Here is a 22,705-nt window from a genome sequence, read left to right as displayed (position 1 = left end):
AGGTGTCATTTATAATATAGTTCCTGATTAGATTAATTTATTCAAACAGGCTTGGGCTTTTAAATTTACTTTTATTTTGCCTATTTTTATTTATATGCCTAAAATGGCACGTTCTCATGTATATATGGCAGCACCGAATATAAATAATTTTGGTCTGCCCCCTAGCTTTTCAACATAAAGAGCTGCTGAAGAGATTCATTTTATCAAGTGCCAAGTGCTGCATGGTGTTGACTCCCAAATTGATGAGCTCGCTTCCTGTCTTTTTTTAATTCTTGATTTCTGACAATCCTCTTACATTACTACTTAAAGATACAGGAATGACTTTCAGTAAGCAGACTTTTGTGGTATTATTTATGGTAGAAGTCAACTAGTGGACAAAGTGCCTTATTTACAGGCACTGTACCATTTCAAGTGGAGCTGCCTAGGCAGCAGGTGAGATGCTGATCCAGAAGAGATACCTTCATCATTTATAATCACCCCATTGCATAATATTCACTTAGTCAAAGGTTCTACCGGAGTATCTGGTAATATGTGGTTTTACTACGTTCCTTCCTGTGTTTAATAAGGGAGTACAAGGTTGAAACCTGAAAGTTTTAGGCTTTATGCCTTTATGTCAGGAAAGAACTCTATCATCTGGGTCTTTGCTTAAGTGGCCAAGGTCCTTGTCACTTCACCCCTATATTAATATATCCTTTTCCATTTTTAAGAGGTGATGTTTCCCCTTGTGTATAATCAAATTAGGCTCCATTAACACTTGAAGACAATTAAAAGGCAATGAACTGCGTATGGATTTTGGTTTGTGAAGTTACCTGGTCTTCACGGGAAGTTCCTTTCTTTGCCTGCTGCTTCCTCAAAGCTTCATACTTTTGCTTTTCTCGTCTGTATTCTGCAACAGCACCATCTGGAGCAGCCTCTTCCTCTGAGGAATAATAGAATAGTCTTAGGATAAATAGTAAAAAGGCTCTATGGAAGCTCCACAATGATTATCTAGATTAGAAAGTGATTGATGTTAATTTATCAACCAATTTTATAAACATCTTTATTATATACTGTACTATTGTAGTTGTTCTCAACTGTATTTATTTGACTATAAAATCACCTATCTCACTTTTTTTCTTCAGTTAATTTTTTTTATTTTTTATTTTATATTGGAGTATAGTTAATTAACAATGTTGTGTTAGTTTTAGGTGTACAGCAAAGTGACTCAGTTATACATATACATGTATCTATTCTTTTTCAAATTCTTTTCCCATTTAGGTTGTTATATAATATTGACCAGAGTTCTGCTATACAGTAGGTCCTTGTTGCTTATCCATTTTAAATATAGCAGTGTGTACATGTCAACCCCAAACTCCCTAACTATCCCTCCTCCTAACCCTTCCCCCTGTCTATCTCACTTTTAAAATAAGTAAGGTATTCCTAAAATTCAGCAATACCATTTTACATTATTCTCTTGCCTTATAAGATATAATCTTTCAATATTGGTTGATTTTCCAATTACCTGCCACTTTTGCTCCCCAGTTAAAATAATAACAACAACAAACAATTTCAATTTAATGGCATCATAAAATATAAATATATCTAACAAAAAATCAGGACAGTTACCTAGAGCAGATAGAAATAATTTTTACTAAATTAGAAATTAGAAAAAAAAATGTATGGATTTGATCCTGCAGTAATTCCATACAAACAAAGATTAGCTAACATCTGGGTTCACGGAATACAGGTTTGCCTCAAAAAAAAAAAAAAAGTACTAACATTTTACATTATGTTACATTTATATATATTAATGAAAATTTGTGACTTAAGGAAAAAAAACACAAAAACCTATCTCTTCTCATCTTTGGCTGGCAAACCAAGATGAGCCCGTTGACATCAAGAATACCAGTAATATTTCTATTCAAGCCTTGGTTTGTGGCTTGCCTCTTTGTTACCTAGTTTGAGGAAAATAATTAATGAGTAATATATTAATAATCAGCCATTTTGTTCAAGAGATTGTCTAGTTAAAAAAAATGTGTGAACTAAGAAACAAGTAGTCTTTTTATGTTTACCTAATATGATTTTGATGTTGGTCAAAGGGTACAAAGATTCAATTATGTGGGATAGAAAAGTTCTGGAGATCTAATGTACAGCATGGTAACTACAGTTAATAATACTGTATTGTATAATTAAAATTTGCTAAGAAAGTTGATCACCACACAGACACACACACACACACACACACACACACACACACACACACAAACTGTAACTTTGTAAGGTGATGGATATGTTAATTAGCTAGACTGTGGTAATCATTTCACAATGGTTTCTCTAGTTCTTAGTCTTCTGAGATTTTTAATTGTCTGGCTTTAGGATGTTTTTCCTCTCCTCCTATTTTTATTTCTAGCCAAAATGAATAGGCAAACAGCTTGAGAATAGCTGTGAAATCAGCTGACCTTTCATTATATACATCTGTGATACCAAGATTAAGCCTGCTAAGGTTCCATCTGGACTGCATGGAAACTATAACCCAAACACTTCTACATGGTACACAGAGTCAAATGCAATGGTATCTGCTGCACAAACTCAACTGTGTGAAAAATATGGTCAACTCTTCTATTTCCTAACTGAGTATATCACATCAGTATAAACTACTTCTGTTTATAGTGTGATCAAATGTTCACAGCACATTTATTTTTCATGTTTTTATTTCTTAACACTATACTCTGAGTAATTTCCTTAGCTCTGTATTTCAGTTAACTAATTCTCTGTTTAGCTGTATCTAATCAGTTTTTAAGATATAAACTGAGTCATTGATTTTAATAATCATAGCTTAAAATTCTAGACACTTGTTATGTTTTATCTTTCACATTATTCTTGGAGATCCTTCTATTATGTCTTCTGACTCTCTCCCCAGAGTGGTTATTTCCCCATGTGTTTTCTAATTTTTGACTGTGTGTGTACCTACAGCTAGAGCTACATCTTCGTCATGCTCCATAGGAATCCTTGGCACCCAGGATTATGTAAGAGTCCTACAGAGAGCTTTTGCATTTGTTTCTACCAGGAAATTAAGGGGCTCCATTAGTGCACAGCCATTTTTTCCCCAAGTTAATTTCCTGGCTTAGGATTCCTGTACCATATAGGCAGTGTACATTCAGACTTTATAGCTGTGCCTTGTAGAGTTTTAGAGTTTTGATATTTTTTATGATAGACTTTTTTTTTCCTCCCACATATAGCTCTGAAAAATGACATGCTTCTTTGTGGCCTTCCTGACCAGGTGGACAGTTTTTTTAGTTCCTTCCTCTTTTTTTTTTTTGGTGGTACGCGGGCCTCTCACTGTTGTGGCCTCTCCCGTTGCGGAGCACAGGCTCCGGATGCGCAGGCTCAGCGGCCATGGCTCACGGGCCCAGCCGCTCCGCAGCATGTGGGATCTTCCCAGACCGGGGCACGAACCCATGTCCCCTGCGTCGGCAGGTGGACTCTGAACCACTGCGCCACCAGGGAAGCCCCAGTTCCTTCCTCTTTTGATCCAAGACTATATCTCTGTCCAAGTGTGAGATTAAAACCTCAGCTTCTAGCTATCAGAGCCTACGTCTGGTTCCAATATCCCCCTGGGCAACTGTAGTGTCAACTTGCCCACTTAATGCTCTGGTTATGCCTCACCTTTGTTTCTGGTACGTAGGAATTTTCTTTTCTTTCTTACCTTCTCTCTCCCCGCCCCCTTTCACTTTCCCTCACCCTGCCAGCCCCCTCTCTGTCTCTTTCAAGCTTAGCTAAGTATTTAAATTGGGCTGGATCATATTTTATCCAGAATTTCTATATATTTGTAGAAGGAGAAAGTTCTGTCTTAACTCAGTCCATGTTGCCAGAACAGGAAGTAGCACATTCATTTCTCATGTACTTGAATGCCCCTGGATAAACAAAAATTGAATAAGTGACTGGATGATTTTAGTCACATAAAACTAGCTAATAAAATATAAAAGGAGTTTGAAAAAAATCAGTTTAAGTACAGAGTGCTCTACTTCTGCTTTTCTTAAAAATCTCAATATATGCTGGATGATAATTCATAAATAATGATACAGTATGACAACTATTTGTTATTAACTGAAATTTCTATAAAATATATGCTAAATAAATAGGAATGAAGAATGGGAGAAAAAAGAACATTTAGTAAAAACCTACTATATGTTAGGTACCATGCTAAGATTCTTTAACTATCCATGAAGAAAGTATCTATAAACCTATCTGACAAATTAGGAAACAGGATAAGACCACAATTAGAATATACTAAAGCTGGAACTTGAACCCAGGTCTCTATGATACTAAAATCCCATACTGTGCCCTACTGTCTTCAATTAAAACTTCAGTTCCGAAAATAAAATTTAGTAAGTGTTGCCCACATGCCTGACACTCTAGGAAGTGCTATGAATGATATCTAAAGCATACATGATGCAGGCTTTTCATTCTAGAAAGTAATCTAAAGAGTAAAATAAACATAATATATGTAAAAATAGTTAAGAGATCAAGCCATTGATTGTAAGTATTATGTTGCTGATTCTTGGGTAGAATATTAGCCACCTAGAGAGGAGTTAAAGCTTACCTATGTTATAGTGTTAGAATAAAAAAAATTTAATATCTTAGTGACCTCTGAGATAATATTAGGAAATATATATAAAAGGGTTTGGTGACAAGAATGTCCAACAACACTGTAACCATCAATTTACTACTAGAGCATCAGTTTGCTAGAGCACTAGAACTTAGCTAGTGTCGCATGTGGATTAGCAGCAGAACTTGGGCTAAAACTTATGTTCTGACTCCTAGTTTTGGTGACAATCTGTAGTAAGACTAAAGGTTCAATACTGCACTTTTCCCCCTGCGTGTTATAAAGAATGTCTCTAACTCTTCCCTAAGAACTAGTCAGAAACATAATCTTTGCTCCACTTGAATCTCTTCATTACAAAACCTTTTTGTTCTGAGCAGAAAGAAGTGATGACTACTCAATTATTGGTTACTTAGCTAATGAACCAATGGTATCCATCTATTACAAATCTCATTTTATAGGTAAAAGGGCTTATACCCTCTACTGTCTCAGTACCAGAGCTCAAGGAGCTAAAAGCTTCAAGTAGCTGCACATTCATTCATTTAAAAAAAAAGTTTAGTAAGTGATTATTATGTGTCAGAAACTGTTAATAAAGCTACTTATAAATGATTTTAAATAGATCTAGATCTACTATTTCAAGGAAATTTTTGAAAAATTCCCATAATAAAAACTTTTATATAAATAAAAGTAAATGTTGTTTACTAGTGATAATAGTAAACAACATTTGAAAACAAAAGGGACAGACTTTAGTGGATATAGAAAAATACCAAAGCTACTGACATCTCATCATACTTTGTATCTCATGATACTTTCTGGAAGCTACAAGGTATGTTTTAATCAAATTTTATACATACCAGATCTTAAATTAATTCTAGGAAAAGTACCAGACTTGAAAATAGCTAACATGATAGCTAACATTTCAAGTACTCACTATGTGCCAGATACTAGTACCTTGAATTACTTGCTTAATCCTCATAACCAACAACCCTATGAGGAAGTCATATTATTGACCCCATTTTGCTGATAAGGTAACTAGGGCAGTAAGAGGTTAGATAACTTATCTCAGGGATTATAAACTCGAGAATAAGAAACCATGCAGTCTAGCTCTAAAGTACAGACTATTAACCAGCTTGCTTATTTCTTCTTCATGTCTGAAACACAAGAAAACTTAGAAGAAAATATTCCAATCTGACATAAAAAGGCATCAGGTCACCATACTGGATGTGTCCTGATGAAATAAGGTCCTACCAACAAAAAAAGGTCCTGAATTCCTCCCAGACCATAATAAATGGGAACTGCAGTCTGCCAAACAGTGGGTTAATGAAAATAATTTCCTAGAAAGAGTTCTTTATGGCTTTTCTTGATTCTCCATAATTAATCATATATTGTCCTCATTTGAATTTTTAAACACTTTGTAGCTGCTAACTTCGTTATATCAGAGCTGCCTCTTTGTACTGCCTGCCTCGGCTATAAACTCAAATGGCAGGGACAGTGCCCTGTTTGTGGACTAGTATATCCCTAGCATGTAGTATGTACTCAATAAATAGTAGCTGAATGGACAAATGAACAGAGTGATCATTTTTAGATCTTAAATTACAACAGTGTGCATGGCTGCCTTATAGCTCTTGCTGGATAGAATGGCTCCTTGAGGGCCTTGTAGGGGGTTAGGTCCCCTAGTGTACAAATACTTTTTCTGTAGATAGCTGCCTAATTAAGTTGAGTTGTAAGGAATTAGATGATTTCTGACACTTATTAAATAGAGGTGAGAGGAGTAAAAGTCAACTTGAAGGCAATTATCCCTGATTAAGCCCTTGAGCACTGAGCTTTCTGAGTAGAATCCCTGTAAGAGCTGCGGCCATTCATTGCAGCCATTGAATAAATGTAACCATTCATTGAGGCTTCATCTCCTTGAGGAGCTACTGGGGCTAAACTACATATCCTCCACCCCAGTCAAAATGCCTGTTTTTTGGTTTGTTTTAGTAAGAAAATCCATTATAGAAATGATAACAGTGGGAATATTCTGTGACATTAAAATGAGAGCCTACATATATATATTCATAGTTATAATCCATAATATTTATTGAGTGAACCTGTACTAATTTTGTTTTGAAGATAATTGAAAGTGTTTAGATGATATCTTTAAAAGGTGAATAAGAAGAAAACTGGTTTCTCTATCCAATGAAACTGCTCAAATAAAAACTAATTCACAATAAAGAAACTATATAATGGAGGTATCTATATGCACATTTATGAAGAGTAGGCAGAAGTTTAGGCAAAGACTGGGCTAAAAGTTTAATTTTTTCTGTACTATGAACTAAAGTAAGAAATCTGCAATTTATTAATTTCATTTAACCTATTTTTATTTTCAGCATATTTTTAATTCTACAAATCAAACAATGCTGGCTCCATCTGGTGGTCAAAATAAGCCTCTGTAGCTTCATGAAAATTAGTCAAAACTGGTTAAATAATTTAGGGACTACATGAAATAATATGCTTGAACATTGAACACTGAAGTATGCTTCAGCACCGAACGTTAAGTGGAATTGTCTACATTTACACAAATTTTTAATTTTTCTTTCTCTGTTGTTCATCCTAGCCTCATTTCTTCATGTTATTTTGGAGTTTAAAATAATTCTCAAAAGAAAGTAATATAGAATATTTTCCTCTGTGTTTTTCTATTAGCTGATTTGAGAAATGTGAAGGTAACAAGTTATAAAACAGGTAAATTTATCCACATTTTCAGACTGTATTCCATTTTGGAATATAAACTATAAAAATACTGATTTTCAGTTGTATTTTCCATTAGGCACTTCCAGGAGGGCTGGCTAGTGAATATATGATAGTTCATATCTAGTTTTAAATTTAGTACAAAAGGAATATGTCCAGAATCACAAGACAAAAATATTAATACTAAGAAGTTCTTAGAGGGTAATAACTTGCTCATTTTACAGATGAGAAAACTGAGGCTTAGCGAGGTTAAATGATTATGCCAAGCTGGGAATATCAGAAACCAGATTTTTTGATAACCCAATGTTGTTTCCTCTCTATATACACTGCTATGTGTACTTTCTCTTTGTAGTACATAATCACTGCAGATATATGTCATTACAATCTAACAATCACTTTGAAATTCTATACAGTTGTCCCTCAGTATCTGTGGGGAATTGGTTCCAGGACCCCCAATGCCCATACTGAAATCCAAGGATGCTCAAGTTCCTTATATTTGCATATAACCTATGTACATCCCCCCTGTACATCCTCTCATCTCCTTTAAATCATCTCTAGATTACTCATAATACCTAATACAATGTAAATGCTACGTAAATAGTTGCTGGTGTGCAGCAAATTCAAGTTTTGCTTTCTGGAACGTTCTGGAATTCTTTTCTTCCCAGAATATGGTCTACCCAAGGTTGGCTGAATCTGTGGATGGGGAACCCGTGGATATGGAGGGCTGACCGTACATTTACAGTACACTGTGACCATTTATAAAATGGCATGAATATCCAATATAGGTGTAGTTCTCTAATTAGAAGTTTTCTTAATTTTTACTTTTGTTACTTTCCCTTAAGATATTAGTAATTAAAAAAAAAACTTGTTTTGAAAACTCCACTCCTTTCCAAATACAAAATTTTGCCTTTTTTTTTAGAGTATTATACATTGCTTTGTTGAGTTTATAATTCAAATAGCAGTCATGTTGGTAATAACTTATAGTCATAACATCACATAAATTAATTACCACAAAGTATATATTACATTAAAAATCAACTCAAATAAAGTTAAGTGAACTTATCTAATGAATTAAGAGATAAGAGAACTTAGATTGGTAAAAACAGGTTCTGAACACTAAACATTAAATTGATTTAAATTAGGCTTAATTGTCTTAACTTTTACTAATGAAGTTTTTAATTGTACAGACTCTCTGATAAGCTTTTTATCAGATGTTTCTCCATTCTTATTAATAATGAGCACAAGAAACAATTACAATATATAAATAGGTACTGAGGGACATGAATGGCTTCTCTTCTGGGGGCTCCAGCTTCCCACCTGTTGGCTGTAGTCTGTGCTCCTGTTCACTTTTACCTCATTCCCCCTCACGTGGACTTCAAGACGAGCACAAGGTTGATTGATGTTGCCCCCAGGCCCCTCAACAGAGCACGCTTTGTATTTCTCCATATGGTGTGACCCACAATTCTTGTAGTTTGATGGCCATTTTGACAACATCCCTAGGTTGCCCTGTCATTCTGGGTGTGGAGCCTACAAATTATATACTCTATGTTTTAGCAATAAGAAGAAAGCCCCGAATTCTTCAAGATATAAAGATTTCATGAAGCCAATCAAGGAGAACACTAAAGAAAGAATTGCTATCTAAAAATCACCTAAGGCTATGGTTAACCTAGCAAATTCAACACTGCAGAATATCATGCTTGCTAACAGTACTTAAAGGAGGGTTCTATTATTTTGTAATAAACTCATGAGATACTTTTCTTCAAATAATTATGAGGGTTTCCAAACTGGTTCAAAATAGTCCTCATGTGTGGTATGTCAGAGTATTCTTCCTGTTCTCTATGTGACTGAGGAAACTGAAGCAATAAAGTGGCTTCTAAAATACAAGTACGACCACTACTACCAGCACCATCACCAGTTTTTAAGACCTAGCATGTCTGAGATACAATACTAGGAACTCTCTGCCTACTTTCTCACTTAACTTAATGCTGTAACAACAGAAGGAGTATTATTGTCTCCATTTTATGCATGAGGAAACAGAGGTTCAGAGATGTTAAGTATCTTGCCCAAGGTTATATGGCTAATAAATGATAGAGCAAGGAATTGCAATCAGGGCTGTCAGACTTCAAAGCCCATGCCTTTTCTACCCTATTATACTGCAGACAGTTATGGAGGGGGGCACTGTTATGTATGAGAGTGAGGGACACAAAGGCAGTTCTGATGTGGAGGAGCTTATAGGCTGGAAAGTGGATAAGACATACTCTTTAACTGTGTGGTGGTGCAAATGACATATGAGAGGTCCTGATAAAGTATTTATAAAATTTATGCAGAGGAGAAGAGGGAAAGTTGGGTGGAGGAAGTGGCAGTATAACTGGGCCTTAAGGGAGAAATAAGATTTAGCCACAGCAGGTAGAAGAGACAACATAACCAAAGCATGAAAGCAACATAGTGCAGGATACACACGAGGAAGAGGAAAAATGTTTTGTGAAAATGAAGAATGGGTAAATAAAATGGGGAATAGGGAAAATAAGATAAAAATCTGATCATGTAAGGAATCTGAACTTCATTAGGGGAAGCAAGGAGTGAAATGGAGCAGGGCCCTATGGTCTGCATGACCATGCCCGCAGCTTGCCTTTTGTCTGTGGAAGAACTTTAGCCAAAGAATAAGTTTAATCAGAGAAGTGAGAAAATGCAGAAGCAAAGAAAAGCAGTCAAACAGGACAAAACAATAATGGTTTAGTCAGTAAGCAAAGTCAAGGGCCTTTAGTTCCTTCTCAAGGGCTACAGATAATATTGAGCCGTATCCTGTGAACTTGTGAGCTGTCTTACAGATACTAAAAGCCCCATCAGGTGGAAGAAGTGAACTACATGATGACCAGGCTGTAGACATGACAGAAGTTGTCCCAATTCCGAGAATTTGCCTCGAAGAACTGGAAACAAACCGACCCTGGAACTGAAGACTAACTGTACCTCAAACAATCAAGATGACGCTGATCAGACCACCCATGACCAATTTCAAGATGCCTGTCAGAGCTGACTGTAGCCACCTCCCTCAGCCTATAAGAGCTCTTGCCCACTGGTTGTAGGGCAGGGAGTCAGCCTCTGACGGATGTTCCCTGCACCCTCCACCCCTGGTTTCCAGCATCCGAAATAAAGCAAACTTTCCTTTCCACCAACTGCTTTTTTATTGGCTTTTGAGCGGTGAACAACCGGACCCTACTTTTGGTTACAGGAGGAGCCACAATCTATACCTTGCGGGTCACAAGTGTTTGTGAGCCTTTTAGAAAATGAAATGAAGTGTGCTGAACCACCCTAGATTGTTATGTTGCTTGAACTCATTTCTAAGAATTTTTTTAAAGGGTGTTTTCTTATTAAGGTACTAGCTTAAGTTAGCGAATAAAATTACAGTGCCAAGTTTCCTGACATCCATACTTCTCTTAATCAATGAAAACAATGCTTTTCCCAAGTTCAGTGACCAACAGAGCAAAGGCAAGTGAGTAAGAGAGAGAGAGAGAGACAAAGAAAGAAACCGACTCCCCAAATCTTGTTGGAATTTCTCCCTAATTATTTTAGAAAGAAACTTTGAAAAATATCCTGGTAAAATAAATTTCCCACATCTATCAGAAATATTCTAATTTAAATATGAAAATATGAGGCATTATTTGATAGGACCATACTCAGTGTTTCTGGCTCTGTTCAGTATCTCAGATTTTTTTTTTTTTACCTGCCTAGACTGTTCTATAATCTGGTTCAGATTTTACCCCTTCTTCCCCAACCCCCATCTTTAATGATATCTCTAACAAGCTACATCTTGAGATGAAGTGAGGGTAGAAAAAAAGGTAATCAAACTATGCTTCATCTGAAGTTGACTGTGTCCAAATATGCCTTCTGGAACCTGGGGTTAGAGGGTGAGTTGGATGGGGGTCACCTTGCTCAATCTTAGTGGTAATGCTGTGAATTGTAGGCCAGTCCTCAGTCTGCTGATTCTGGCTTCATGCTAACAGGTCATATTGCTTGTGGCTTCTTTTATTTTATTTTTAAAGGAAACAATGCTTTGCAGTTTTATACAGTAGCGGAAAGAGTATTGGACCGAAGATCTGACTCCTCAAATCTACTGTTTAAGTTAGGGTGAGTACAAAATATCTTTAATACTTTGGTTTCTTTCTTTGAAAAATGGACACAATAATACTTGTTTAATCTACTTCTCAGGACTGTTACAGAACTAAATGTAATGAGGCATGTGACAGGATTTTTAAACTATTCATGTTATATAAGTAGGAGGTATTATTTGGCAGAGGATACAGGGCACCATATTTTATGTTTATAAGCTACTTATAGCTATGGTTCCCTGCAAATGATTAAATCTCATTTGAAGAAGCAAAGAGTAGACACAATATTTTTCATTTTATTAACATACTTGTTTGAATAAAAAATAGTTCTGTATATTAAATCTTTTCAAAGAACCAATAAAACTTATAATTGGAAGAAATGTGGAAAATCCTTTTGTGACATGCATTATCAGAACAATTTGTATTTTTCCATATTTGAATGTTCAAGGTAGCATTCTTATTATGAGGTTTACTTACAATTCTGAATTTCCTTAAGAATAAGCAGTATCTGCTGGCATGCTGGTAGGATGGAAAATGCTTTGCTACTCCTATCTTCTACATGTAGCTAACACTTATACAAATAGTGCTTTCCATGTGCCAGTCATTCTAAATGCTTTATCAATAATACATCACTTAAATACAATAAGGAAGTAGCTGCCACTAGAAAGACCAGGGCCTTACACTTGGAAACCTATCCTTTTGGAAAAAACTGAAAACTAAAAAAAGTTATGTGATGAGTGAATGTCAGTGAGCTGTCACTGAAAAGGGTGCCAAAGTTGGATCCAAGCTGTGAGGTTCTTGAGGGCAGGGACTTTTCTGCTTTATTTGCCATTTTGTGTCTAGAGCCTAAAATAGTGCCTATATGTTTTCCAGCATTTGATAAAATATTATTATAATGAATACATTTTTTAAAAAAGGAAAGTGATATTTCAGAGGAAAGTGGATTCTTAAAGAAAGAAATTGAGAGTGGGAAATGGTAGTGTGTCAAAGCAGAGTAGGCTGAAAAACTGGTCTTCTTTGTCTCAAACCATGAACAGCTGTAATCATTAGGTGCTATCTTAGGCTTAATGTCCCTGAACATTTCTTTTATGGTACCCACAGCCAAAAAATGATCAGGAAACAATCAAAATATTATACTCATCAAGGTGGTTTATCAACTAAAGTTGAAGTACCTAAACTCTATGGTACAAAAACACATTTGCTGGATAAAAAAAAAAAAAAGATTTAAAACGTGCCTAAGTTTTCAAATGGCATTAATTAATCTTTTAATGAAGAAGGATTATTTCAGTTTGTTTGTCTGATTAATTTCATAAACTGAAATCGTTACCAAAGCAATCTTACACTTTTTTCTTGGTGAAGTGGAAAATTTCTCACCCTCTTATTTTGGATTAGAACAGAATTACAGACACATTCTCACTGATTAATTTTAAAAAATCTTTGGCTTAGTCATAAAAGAAAGCCAGCACATTAAATGGACTGGGTTCAATATTTTTAGTTAGCAACTCTACATTCTGTTTCCAGCTTTGTCACTCACTGGAGTAAAGGCTTGAGTCAACCTCACAAATGCTTGGTCTCTATTTTCTTAGATGGTAAACTCAGTATTAATTACTACTGCCTTAAGAGTATATAATGTTGGACTTCTCTGGTGGCGCAGTGGTTAAGAATCTGCCTGCCAGTGCAGCGGACACGGGTTCGAGCCTTGGTCCGAGAGGATCCCATATGTGGCAGAGCAACTAAGCCCGTGCGTCACAACTACTGAGCCTGCGCTCTAGAGCCTGCGAGCCACAACTACTTAAGCCCGCGCACCTAGAGCCCGTGCTCTGCAACAACAGAAGCTACCGCAGTGAGAAGCCCACGTGCCACAACGAAGAGTAGCCCCTGCTCACCACAACTAGAGAGAGAAAACCCATGCGCAGCAACGAAGACCCAACACGGCCAAAAATGAAATAAATAAATAAAAAGTATTTTTTAAAAAAGAGTATATAATGTAGTAAATTAATCACTGTGATATGCCGTTAAAATACCCAGAATAATGAGTGTGAATAATAGAAAAATAAGCAAGCCAATCTTGAGAAATATTTCTGAGAAACTAAGTTGATTGGATTCTATCCCAATAGTCTGCCCAGAATCTTCACAAGATACCACAGACTAGCAAAGTCTTTGGCTGTAGCAGAATAAATATTACAACCATTTTCTCTTCAACCACAGCCAAACTGGTAAGAACAAACAATTATTCTTCTATATTTGCTTCATATGCAACTCAGCACAATATGAAATAAAGTGTAAGGGACTTCTCCATGGGTTTTATAGAAGGGAAAGTACAAAGGACTTATTTTTGATGTTGTTTTCCTATAGCAGACTCAGCCCATCTCCTTAAGTCACAGAAAATACTGCAACTAAGATGTTCAGAAATAAACCAGAAAAGAGTGGTAAATAGGAAATTAATGCTGCTAATTCTTGGTTGGGATTATTTGAAAAAAGCCCAAACTATAAGGTTGTTTCTAGAAAGTATCATAATATAGTGTCTAATATACACTGCCAAATAGTACACTTGACCCTTGAGCAATGTGGGCAGTTAGCAGTCCCAACACCCCAACTGTTCAAAATCCGAGTATAACTTTATAGCCGGTCCTCTGTATCCGTGGTTCTACCTGCACAGATTCAACCAATCATAGATCGTGTAGAACTGTAGGATGCAGTTATTGAAAATAATCTATGTATAAGTGGACCTGTGCAGTTCAAACTCTTGTTGTTCAAGGGTCAACTGTAATAATAAAACTATAGACTTACATATTAGAATAAAACTTTTATTTAATATTCTTTCTTAGGTGTTCATATATATGTGTATATATATATATACATACACATATATACATATTTATACATATGTAAGAAAGAGAATATAGATATTCTTTCACTAAACCTTAAATTATTACAGTGAGGGAGACGGTAAAAAATGACTGCATGAAAATTCCTTTCTATTCTATGTCCCAGACATACAACTTGCAAGACATGAAAAGGTGCCGTACTTTCTCTCATTTCCATGCATTCGCATGCACTGCATCTTCTGTCTAGAACACCTTTATTCAGCTGACTCGCTCACCTGAACCAGTAGCCTCAAAAATCTGTAAAAGTGAGAGGTTTCTAGAATACAAATGACCCACTGAGAGGTGAGGAAAAAAAAAAGTAAGAATCCTATTTATATTTTGTTGTTATCTTTTAAACTATTATTTTTTGTGTATGTTATATATAGTACATAATATATTCATTCAGTAGTACCTACATATGAGTCATGAACACATTTTAAAAATATATATTGGAAGTGTTCACAATTTATTTTACAACCAAAATGTCCATCAGTTAACAAGGAGATAAACAAAATGGGTATTACCATAAAATGGAATATTATTTAACCATAAAGAGGAATGAGATGCTTGATACATCCTACAACACAGATGAACCTTGAACACATGGTGATAAGTGAAAGAAGCCAGTCACAAAAAGGCACATATTATATGATTCCATTCATATGAAATATCTTCAACAGAGAAGCCTATAGGGACAGAAAGTAGATTAGTGGTTGCCTAGGGCTGAGGGAGGGGAGGCTGAGGCTGTAGCAGGAGATAGTAAAGGGTACATCTTCATTTTGAGATGATGAAAATGTCCTAAAATTGTGGTGATGTTTGGAGAGATTTATGAATATACTAAAAACCACTGAACTGCACACGTTAAATGGGTGAATTGTATGGTATACGAACTATATCTCAATAAAACTTAAAAATAAAATAAACAAACAAAAATCTTTATTCTACAGGTGTAAGAAAACATTTTTTTGGAGACTAACGGTCTCAATAACTGATGCTCTTGCTCTTGGCTTAGTGTATCTAGAAAGCTATGTTGCCTTCTAGATTTAATTGCCTTTCCTTTGGTCCCTCAGACCATGAGAATATATACCATGCTGCACTGGTAACTGGTAATTTGTATCTTTCACCTGCTAAACTACAAACCTTATATCCTCACTCCACATCACAGATTAAAATAATTTTCAGGTGGCTTAAGGAATTAAGGGTAAAAACAAAATAATAGAATAACTATAGGAAGATACAGATGAATATTTAAACCATCTTGACCAGATACCTGGGGAGTTTCAAAAAATACTGACCCTGAGTCTCACTTCCTGAGCTTTGGAATTTCCAGGTGATTCTAATGTGCAGAAAAGTTTAAGAACCATTGATCTAGTGATGAAGGAGAGATCAGGAAAGGCATCTTAGAGAAATGATCTTAAATAACAACTTGAGTATGGAGGCAAAATCCATTACATATAAAAAGCATTCCAGGAAGAGGGAGCTGTGATACAGAGGCTGGGGTGGGAAATAGGCTGGTATGCAGAAAAATTTAGCCTGTATGAAGCACAGGATCCATAGTGAGAGATGAGACTAGTGTGGCAGGCAAAGTTTAGTCCGTGTAGAGCCTTGTATGGCAATGCAAAGGATTTTATCCTGTAGGAAATGAGACACCGTTAAATAATTTTATGAAGGGGATTGACACACGATCAAGTTTGTATTTAAGAAAAGCCACACACAGAATGTATTGGCAGGATCTGAGACTAGCAACAGAGATCTGTTGGCAGCGTGTTAGCAGGTTGTTAAAATAGCCTAAAAGAAAAAATTGTGTCTAAAATGGTCACGGTAGGACAAAAGGTGTCGACTAGAAACCTTAGTAAAAGAGGTGGAATTTGCAAGAGAAATGTACAAAGAACAGATTTATTTTGAGGATATGGCAATATTTTGAGATCTAAATCTAATTCTTTTCATTCAGAAAAATATGCAAACACTAATCCCTCATTGATACATGATAAATGATGTTTTCCTCTAAAAATACCTCCAGGTATCTAGACAATAAAACAGTTTCCAAAATAATTATCCCCGAGGTCATGGATTTCACATTCATTTTAAGAAATCTTAAATTTTTTATTTGTTAAGTAAAATAATAAATTTCCATGAGGTTATAATTTCTACATTTCCCAAATTTCTTAAAAGAAAAATCAAATCTCAAAAAGAGACAAAAAATACCCACTAAGTAAAATTAAAGCTGTTTTGTAAGGTACCATAAGTTCTAAAGTGAGATTTCAAAAGTCTTCCCAACATTAGGTCCATGACCAAATTAAAGTTAGGGGTTTTCAAAGTGACACTGTTTTCTAATCTTATTTCATCAAAATTATGTACCATTCATGATTTCTCCCTTATACAGGTTACTTCTTCGATGTTTCTTCAAGGTTCTATAAATTATCAAACTACTTAACTCATGTTACAGAGGTAAACAGGTTATAAGAATATGCCCTCTCGTCCAGTCAGACCCATTTCTTTATTTCACCTCCCTCAATCAGGAAACTTTTTTGATTACAGTATTTCTCACTGTTCTGAATGTCTCTAAATCTTATAGTTCATCTGTACAAGAAAGTTAGCACTTGAAAAGTCTATTAATTATGAATACTATTTAATTATGACTACTAATTATTAATACTGTATGATTATTAATTATAAAGTATCTGTATCTCATGAGTAGTCATATTCTACCCAGCAGAGGCTAGCTATTTTAGAACCAGGGAGAAGCATTCTGTGGGGTTTTTTTCCTGGCTTAGCACAGCGCTATTAGACATTTATTCTAACCCAGTGATTTTGAACTTTTTGGACCATGACTTAGCACAGGAAGTAAGTTTTTCATCTGAACTCTACACACATATAGGTTTGGTATACACAGCTAATATATAAAACTGTATATGTAAGGTTAAACCATATGAAATTAATGGCATTCTATTGTTTTGTTTACCTACAAAAAAGGCAATTTCCCATTGTTACTAAACATAATGAAAAAATTTCAAAATTTCATAAAACAATATTTACCCTTACTACCTGTGATGCACTCTGATGTTTTCTGGTCTGTGCCGTTCTGTTAAATTAAAAATGTTGATTAAGATACACTATTGATTTCATGATCCACCAGTGAACTCCTGGCTACAGTTTGAAATCCCCTGCTCTAACCTCTAACCTACTGTCTAGGCCTGCCTCTAGCTTAAGACTTAAGCTAACAGGATAAAAAGATTTTGAGAGACTCGCGAGTGGCCCAGGGCAGCAGGGTAAAGATGAAACAAGTCATAAAGGTGGTGCAACTGCCTGGAAACTCTGTGCATCCCTGAGCACTTAGCAGAATGGCAGGGACCATACTAAATGGGGAGAATTCAGAGTTTGGAGATTTTTAACTAAATCCTTTCTGACTTGACACGACTAAACTGATCATATAACTAGAATGTGATTCAGCATGGTTGACTGGTAATGTTCAGAGTGAGGGTTATCCCTTGGGACACAGTGATATGTTTTATAAGGCTCTCTCCAAAGTCCTTTCCTGAATCTAAAAACAACTTTACATGTAATGCCAGATTTCTTTCCACAAAGAGAGGAAACCCATAGGGAATTGTTCTGTCTGACACTTCTTTTCTTGCTTTCTGGAAGATCATCATTTTGTTGGATGAAATGAAACTTTCCATGCTGCATAACATTTTCTAAAAGTGAAGCTTATCCAGTTCTGTTAATAACTAGTGAAACAGTACAGATGATAACAGATTGCAGACATACTGCTTATATTCTGATTAGGCTTTTAGCTTATTAAAAATGATGTTTATATAAAGATCTGTACAAACGCTTAATTATTAACCATTTTGTCAATGAAAACCAGAAAGCATGAGTTCTTATCCAAATGACAACTATTATCAGACAGATGCTGATACATGCATGGGCAAGTGTCACTCTCAGCACTAAGGTACAGCTAAATTAGACTAGACTTCAAGCAAGAGCACAGGCACTCAGGCTAACATGGGAGCAAGGAGAATGCTGTTAACCCGCTCTTTGGTGCCTAAATCAGGTGCACACATACCACCTTCTCTCATCCTTTATGTTACCAACAGCTTTGTCTGATGGAACAATGTTGACAGAACTTGAACTGGTGCCAGCCCTACTGATGAGGAAAAAGGTGAAACAGTTGCTGGCTGGAGGGAATGTTTCCTTTTTTGGAAGTAGCAGTAAGATGATATATGAAAACATGGCTGAAATGGACTATCACAGGTTCCTGATATAAAAAATGATTTTAGTTTTTAGAAAACAAAGGCTCAAAGAAAGAAATTCAAATAAATGGCCAATGTGTACAAGAAGGCACTCAAAAACACTAAGATGAAAAATATAAATCTAAAGGAAATAATACCTGGCCACATAGATAAGCATACTAGCAACTGAATTGAGTTCTAGTTCATGCAAGATTATGTCTGGTCCTTTTATATCAGCAGGGAAAGCATCAGAAGAATAGTAAAGATAAGAATGCTAAGTCCTAGTCAGTTGAGAGGCCTGACTACTCATCATGCCAATCAAAAACCACAGACCTCTGATGCCAATATAAAAATCAGAGGGAAAAGAAATTTCTTGTCTAACTGCAGGAAAGAAGTAAAACCCAAAACAGGTAACTTTTATAATTGTAAAAGCTAGTAAGGGCAAATGGAAACAATAATTAACATCTTTTTTTTTTTTTGGCTGCACCACATGGCTTGCAGGATCTTACTTCCCTGACCAGGGATTGAACCTGGGCCCTTGGCAGTGAAAGCTCAGAGTTCTAACCACTCGACTGCCAGGGAAGTCTCAACAAGCATCTTTCTTAAACTCAGCATAGATGTATTCATTCTCAAGTCCCAGACCAAGAGACCCCAACTGCTTTCATCTGTTCCATCCTGTAATCTCATGTTAGAACATAAGGGCAGTCACTGTGTCTTCTTCACTGAATGGTAAACCTGAATGTCCATCACACTATTCTTCACAAGTTTTATGAACCCGAACATGTTTAACCACAAATGCAATGATAAATAAAGGCCCTGATGTCCACCAAAACGAGCTACAAAATTCAGAAATGCATTTTGAAATGCCAAAGAGGGACATTTGACACACATTTAAATCACATTCAAGATACTTTTAGGACTTCTCTGGTGGCACAGTGGTTAAGAATCTGCCTGCCAATGCAGGGGACACAAGTTCAAATCCTGGTCCAGGAAGATCCCGCATGCCGCGGAGTAATTAAGCCCATGCTCCACAACTACTGAGCCTGAGCTCTAGAGCCCACAAGCCACAACAATTGAGCCCGTGTGCCTAGAGCCCCTGCTCCGCAACAAGAGAAGCCACCGCAATGAGAAGCCAGCGCACCACAACAAAGAGTAGCCCCCCCTTGTCGCAACTAGAGAAAGACTGCTCGCAGCAACGAAGACCCAACACAGCCAGAAATAAATAATTATTTTTTAAAAAGATAGTTTTAGATATTATATGCATTTATTTTATGTTATGCATTATATTATATGTACAAATTTATGGTATATATCTATGCATATATACACAGCTAGTGTACTGGTATCTCAGCATATTTGAATATTTTAAATAATTCCTTCTAGGTGAAAGAGTTTACAAATATCTTTTTCTCTACTACTTAACCAAAAAAGGTGACAATTACGCCTGCTTACCTTACTTGACTGATTAAAAATAACAATTTTATTTAGCATTTGGAATATTTTTACTGTGGTTCTGGCTTGAATAGTTGCTGGAAGAGATGATTTCTGGTGGGGAAGCGAAGGGAATCATGTGGGCAAAATATGGAGGAATCTGATGGCAAAGCATATTCTGTATACCATTATGTAAAAAGTACATTCTGAGAGTAAATAAGATATCAGTAACTAATGTATAAATTATTACAAAAGTACTTTAATCCAAAATATAGAAAAGAATAGGCTCATATTAAATATTCAGTGTTCTTGTTTTTTCCATTTTGAGACAATAGGCAAAGAAAAAGGTTGATTCATAATCACTTTTCTGGAGGTAAAGGCTCTCTTGGCTCACATGAAGGATTACACAGTACTCCACAAAATACTGTACGACATATTGACTATTACCACTATGGAAAGAGGACTGCAGTTGCTGTCAGGCAATTTAAGTCCTACCAGTGTGTTGGTGCTCTTGGGGAAAAATCAGTTAACTTATCTGAGCCATAATTTCCTTGTGCAAAATACCACCTGTCCTACCTTCCTCATGGGTTCTTATAAGAGAGAAATGAGGGGGAGGAGAAAAGGAAAAAGGCACTAAGTGATTCACAAGAATGGGCTTGTGTTAGACACAGTTGATTGCCCAAGTAATAATTCTTCTACCTTCTTTTTTGCTAACAAAATCCAGATTTGGTTTAGGCAACAGAATGCCTAGTATCAGAGGACAAATCATGACTGTTTTAAGCCAGTTAGTTCATCTTACATCTTTCATTTCACTCACTCATTTTCCAAATATCTTTTTTTGAATGCCCACCACATGCCAAACATTGTTCTAAGTACTAGGGAGATAATAATAAAGAAAAAAGACAAAAATTCTGGTGGGGAAGACAGAAATCAATAAATAAGTAAAACATATAGTCTATCAGAAGGTGATAATACAGAGAAGAACAAAGTAGGGAAGGGCAATAAGGGACTGCCAAGCAGAGGTGGTCAAAAAAGGCCTCAGTGAGGGTAAGACCTGATAGATAAGGGGATGAGTCATATGGAAGTCTGGAGGAACTGCAGTGCAGATAGGGTATGAGCATGTATAATGGCCCTGAGGCAGGGAGCCTGCCAAACATGTACTCAGATCAGCAAAGAGGCTACTGTGCCTAGAACAGAGTGAAGGAAAGGGAACTACAAGTAGGTGAGAGAGGTATAAAGGAGGTGGGGGAACAGATTAGGTAGACCTTTGTAGACAAACACTGAGGCTTGGCTTTTAAGAAACCCACTGGTAGGTTTTAAAAAAAAAAAAGGAGTGACAAGATCTGACTTATACTTTTAAAGGAGCATTCTGGCTACTATGTTGAGAACAGACTTTCAGAGGCCACTGGTAGAAACAGAGATCAGTTAAGAGACAAATGCACTAATCTAGGTGGGAGATGATTGTGGCTCTCACCAGGGTGGTAACAGTGGAAGTGGTCAGATTATATATCCTAGATTAACTGATCAACAGGATAGGAGGGATAAAAGAATGAGAGAAGTCAAGGATGACTCTAAAATTAACTGACATAGGGAAGATTTCAAGAGGAGCAGGTTTAGGAGATAAGATCAGGGGTTCAATTTGGGACATGGTAAATTTAAGATGCCTAATAAACACTTTGCAAATTATTAGCATTTAGATGATATTTAAATCCATGAGACTAAAAGACACCCCAAAGAAGTAAGTATAAAAGAGAGAAGAAATTAAGGCTAAGGAGGTGACTGAAAGAGGGGGAAGTGATCAATAGTGCAAAATGCTGGTGATAGATCACCTAAGAAAAGGGCTAAGCAGTTGACTTGTGAGGATGAAGGTCTAATGAGTAAATTTAAGAGGGAGTGGCAGAAGAGGAATTAGAGATGGCAAGCATGTACATTCTTTCATAGAATTTTTCTGGAAAGAGGAACAGAGCTAAAGAGAAGTAGCTGGAGGGAACTATGGGGACAAGAGAGGTGTTTTTTTTTTTGTTTGTTTGTTTGTTTTAAATAGAGAAAATACTGCATATTTTCATGCTGATGGTAAATGATCCAGTGAAGAGGGTGTAGGAAAGAAAGAACTGTTGGAGTGACATCTGCAAGTAGGTAAGAGGCAGCAGGATCTAGTGCACAAGTGGAGGAATTGGCCTAGGAGTATGAACAACTACAGGGGGACAGGCAAGCAAATGGCACAGATGCAGATGAGTTCATAGCTGTGGTGAGAGATGTTTTCTTCTAGTTGCTTATAGTTAAGAAATCCCACTCCTCTTTGACAGAGTAGTCCAGTAGATCCAGTTTTGGCCAATGATATGCAAAGGAAGGTCTGGTAGGGGATTCTGGGAAAGATGTTCTTTCCCATAAAGAGAAAGGTCCAAGATGAGAAATGCCTTTTGCATCTACCTTTCCTTCTTGCCTTGGATGCTATTTTATGAAGATACAATGCTTAGAGTTGGTGTGGACATCTTATGACTGTGAAGGGAAATCTACAATGTATATGCCAGTAGCTTTGCAAATATGGGTAGAAGGAAAGATCCATTAAGGCAGAGGTCTTTTTTTGCCCCCCCCACCCCAGTTTTATTGAGGTATAATTAACAAATAAAATTGTAAGATATTTAAGGTGTACATTATGATGATTTGATATATTTATACATTTTAAAAGGATTCCAGAGGTCTTCATTTTGTTACCTGGTGTATCCAGTGTCCAATGAGTGTCTGGCACATAGTACACACTCA

The 22,705-nt window shown here is 36.3% G+C and overlaps 1 protein-coding gene across 2 annotated transcripts in view; it reads right to left on the bottom strand.

The window, feature by feature from the left end:
* The window catches only part of CWC27 (CWC27 spliceosome associated cyclophilin), a 244,869-nt gene that overhangs the window by 79,093 nt on the left and 143,071 nt on the right, over nucleotides 1–22,705 (bottom strand). For both annotated transcript variants that reach the window (XR_010941973.1, XM_067730804.1), the window contains exon 12: nucleotides 810–919. Coding sequence is in view for 1 of the 2 variants with exons in the window: in XM_067730804.1 (XP_067586905.1) it covers nucleotides 810–919 (110 nt within the window). In the remaining variant the exon portion in view is untranslated. The remainder of the gene's footprint in view (nucleotides 1–809; nucleotides 920–22,705) is intronic.

The sequence above is a fragment of the Pseudorca crassidens genome, chromosome 3, assembly GCF_039906515.1.
Source record: "Pseudorca crassidens isolate mPseCra1 chromosome 3, mPseCra1.hap1, whole genome shotgun sequence".
NCBI classification, from domain to species: domain Eukaryota; kingdom Metazoa; phylum Chordata; class Mammalia; order Artiodactyla; family Delphinidae; genus Pseudorca; species Pseudorca crassidens.
This window is presented reverse-complemented; position numbering and strand designations above follow the sequence as displayed.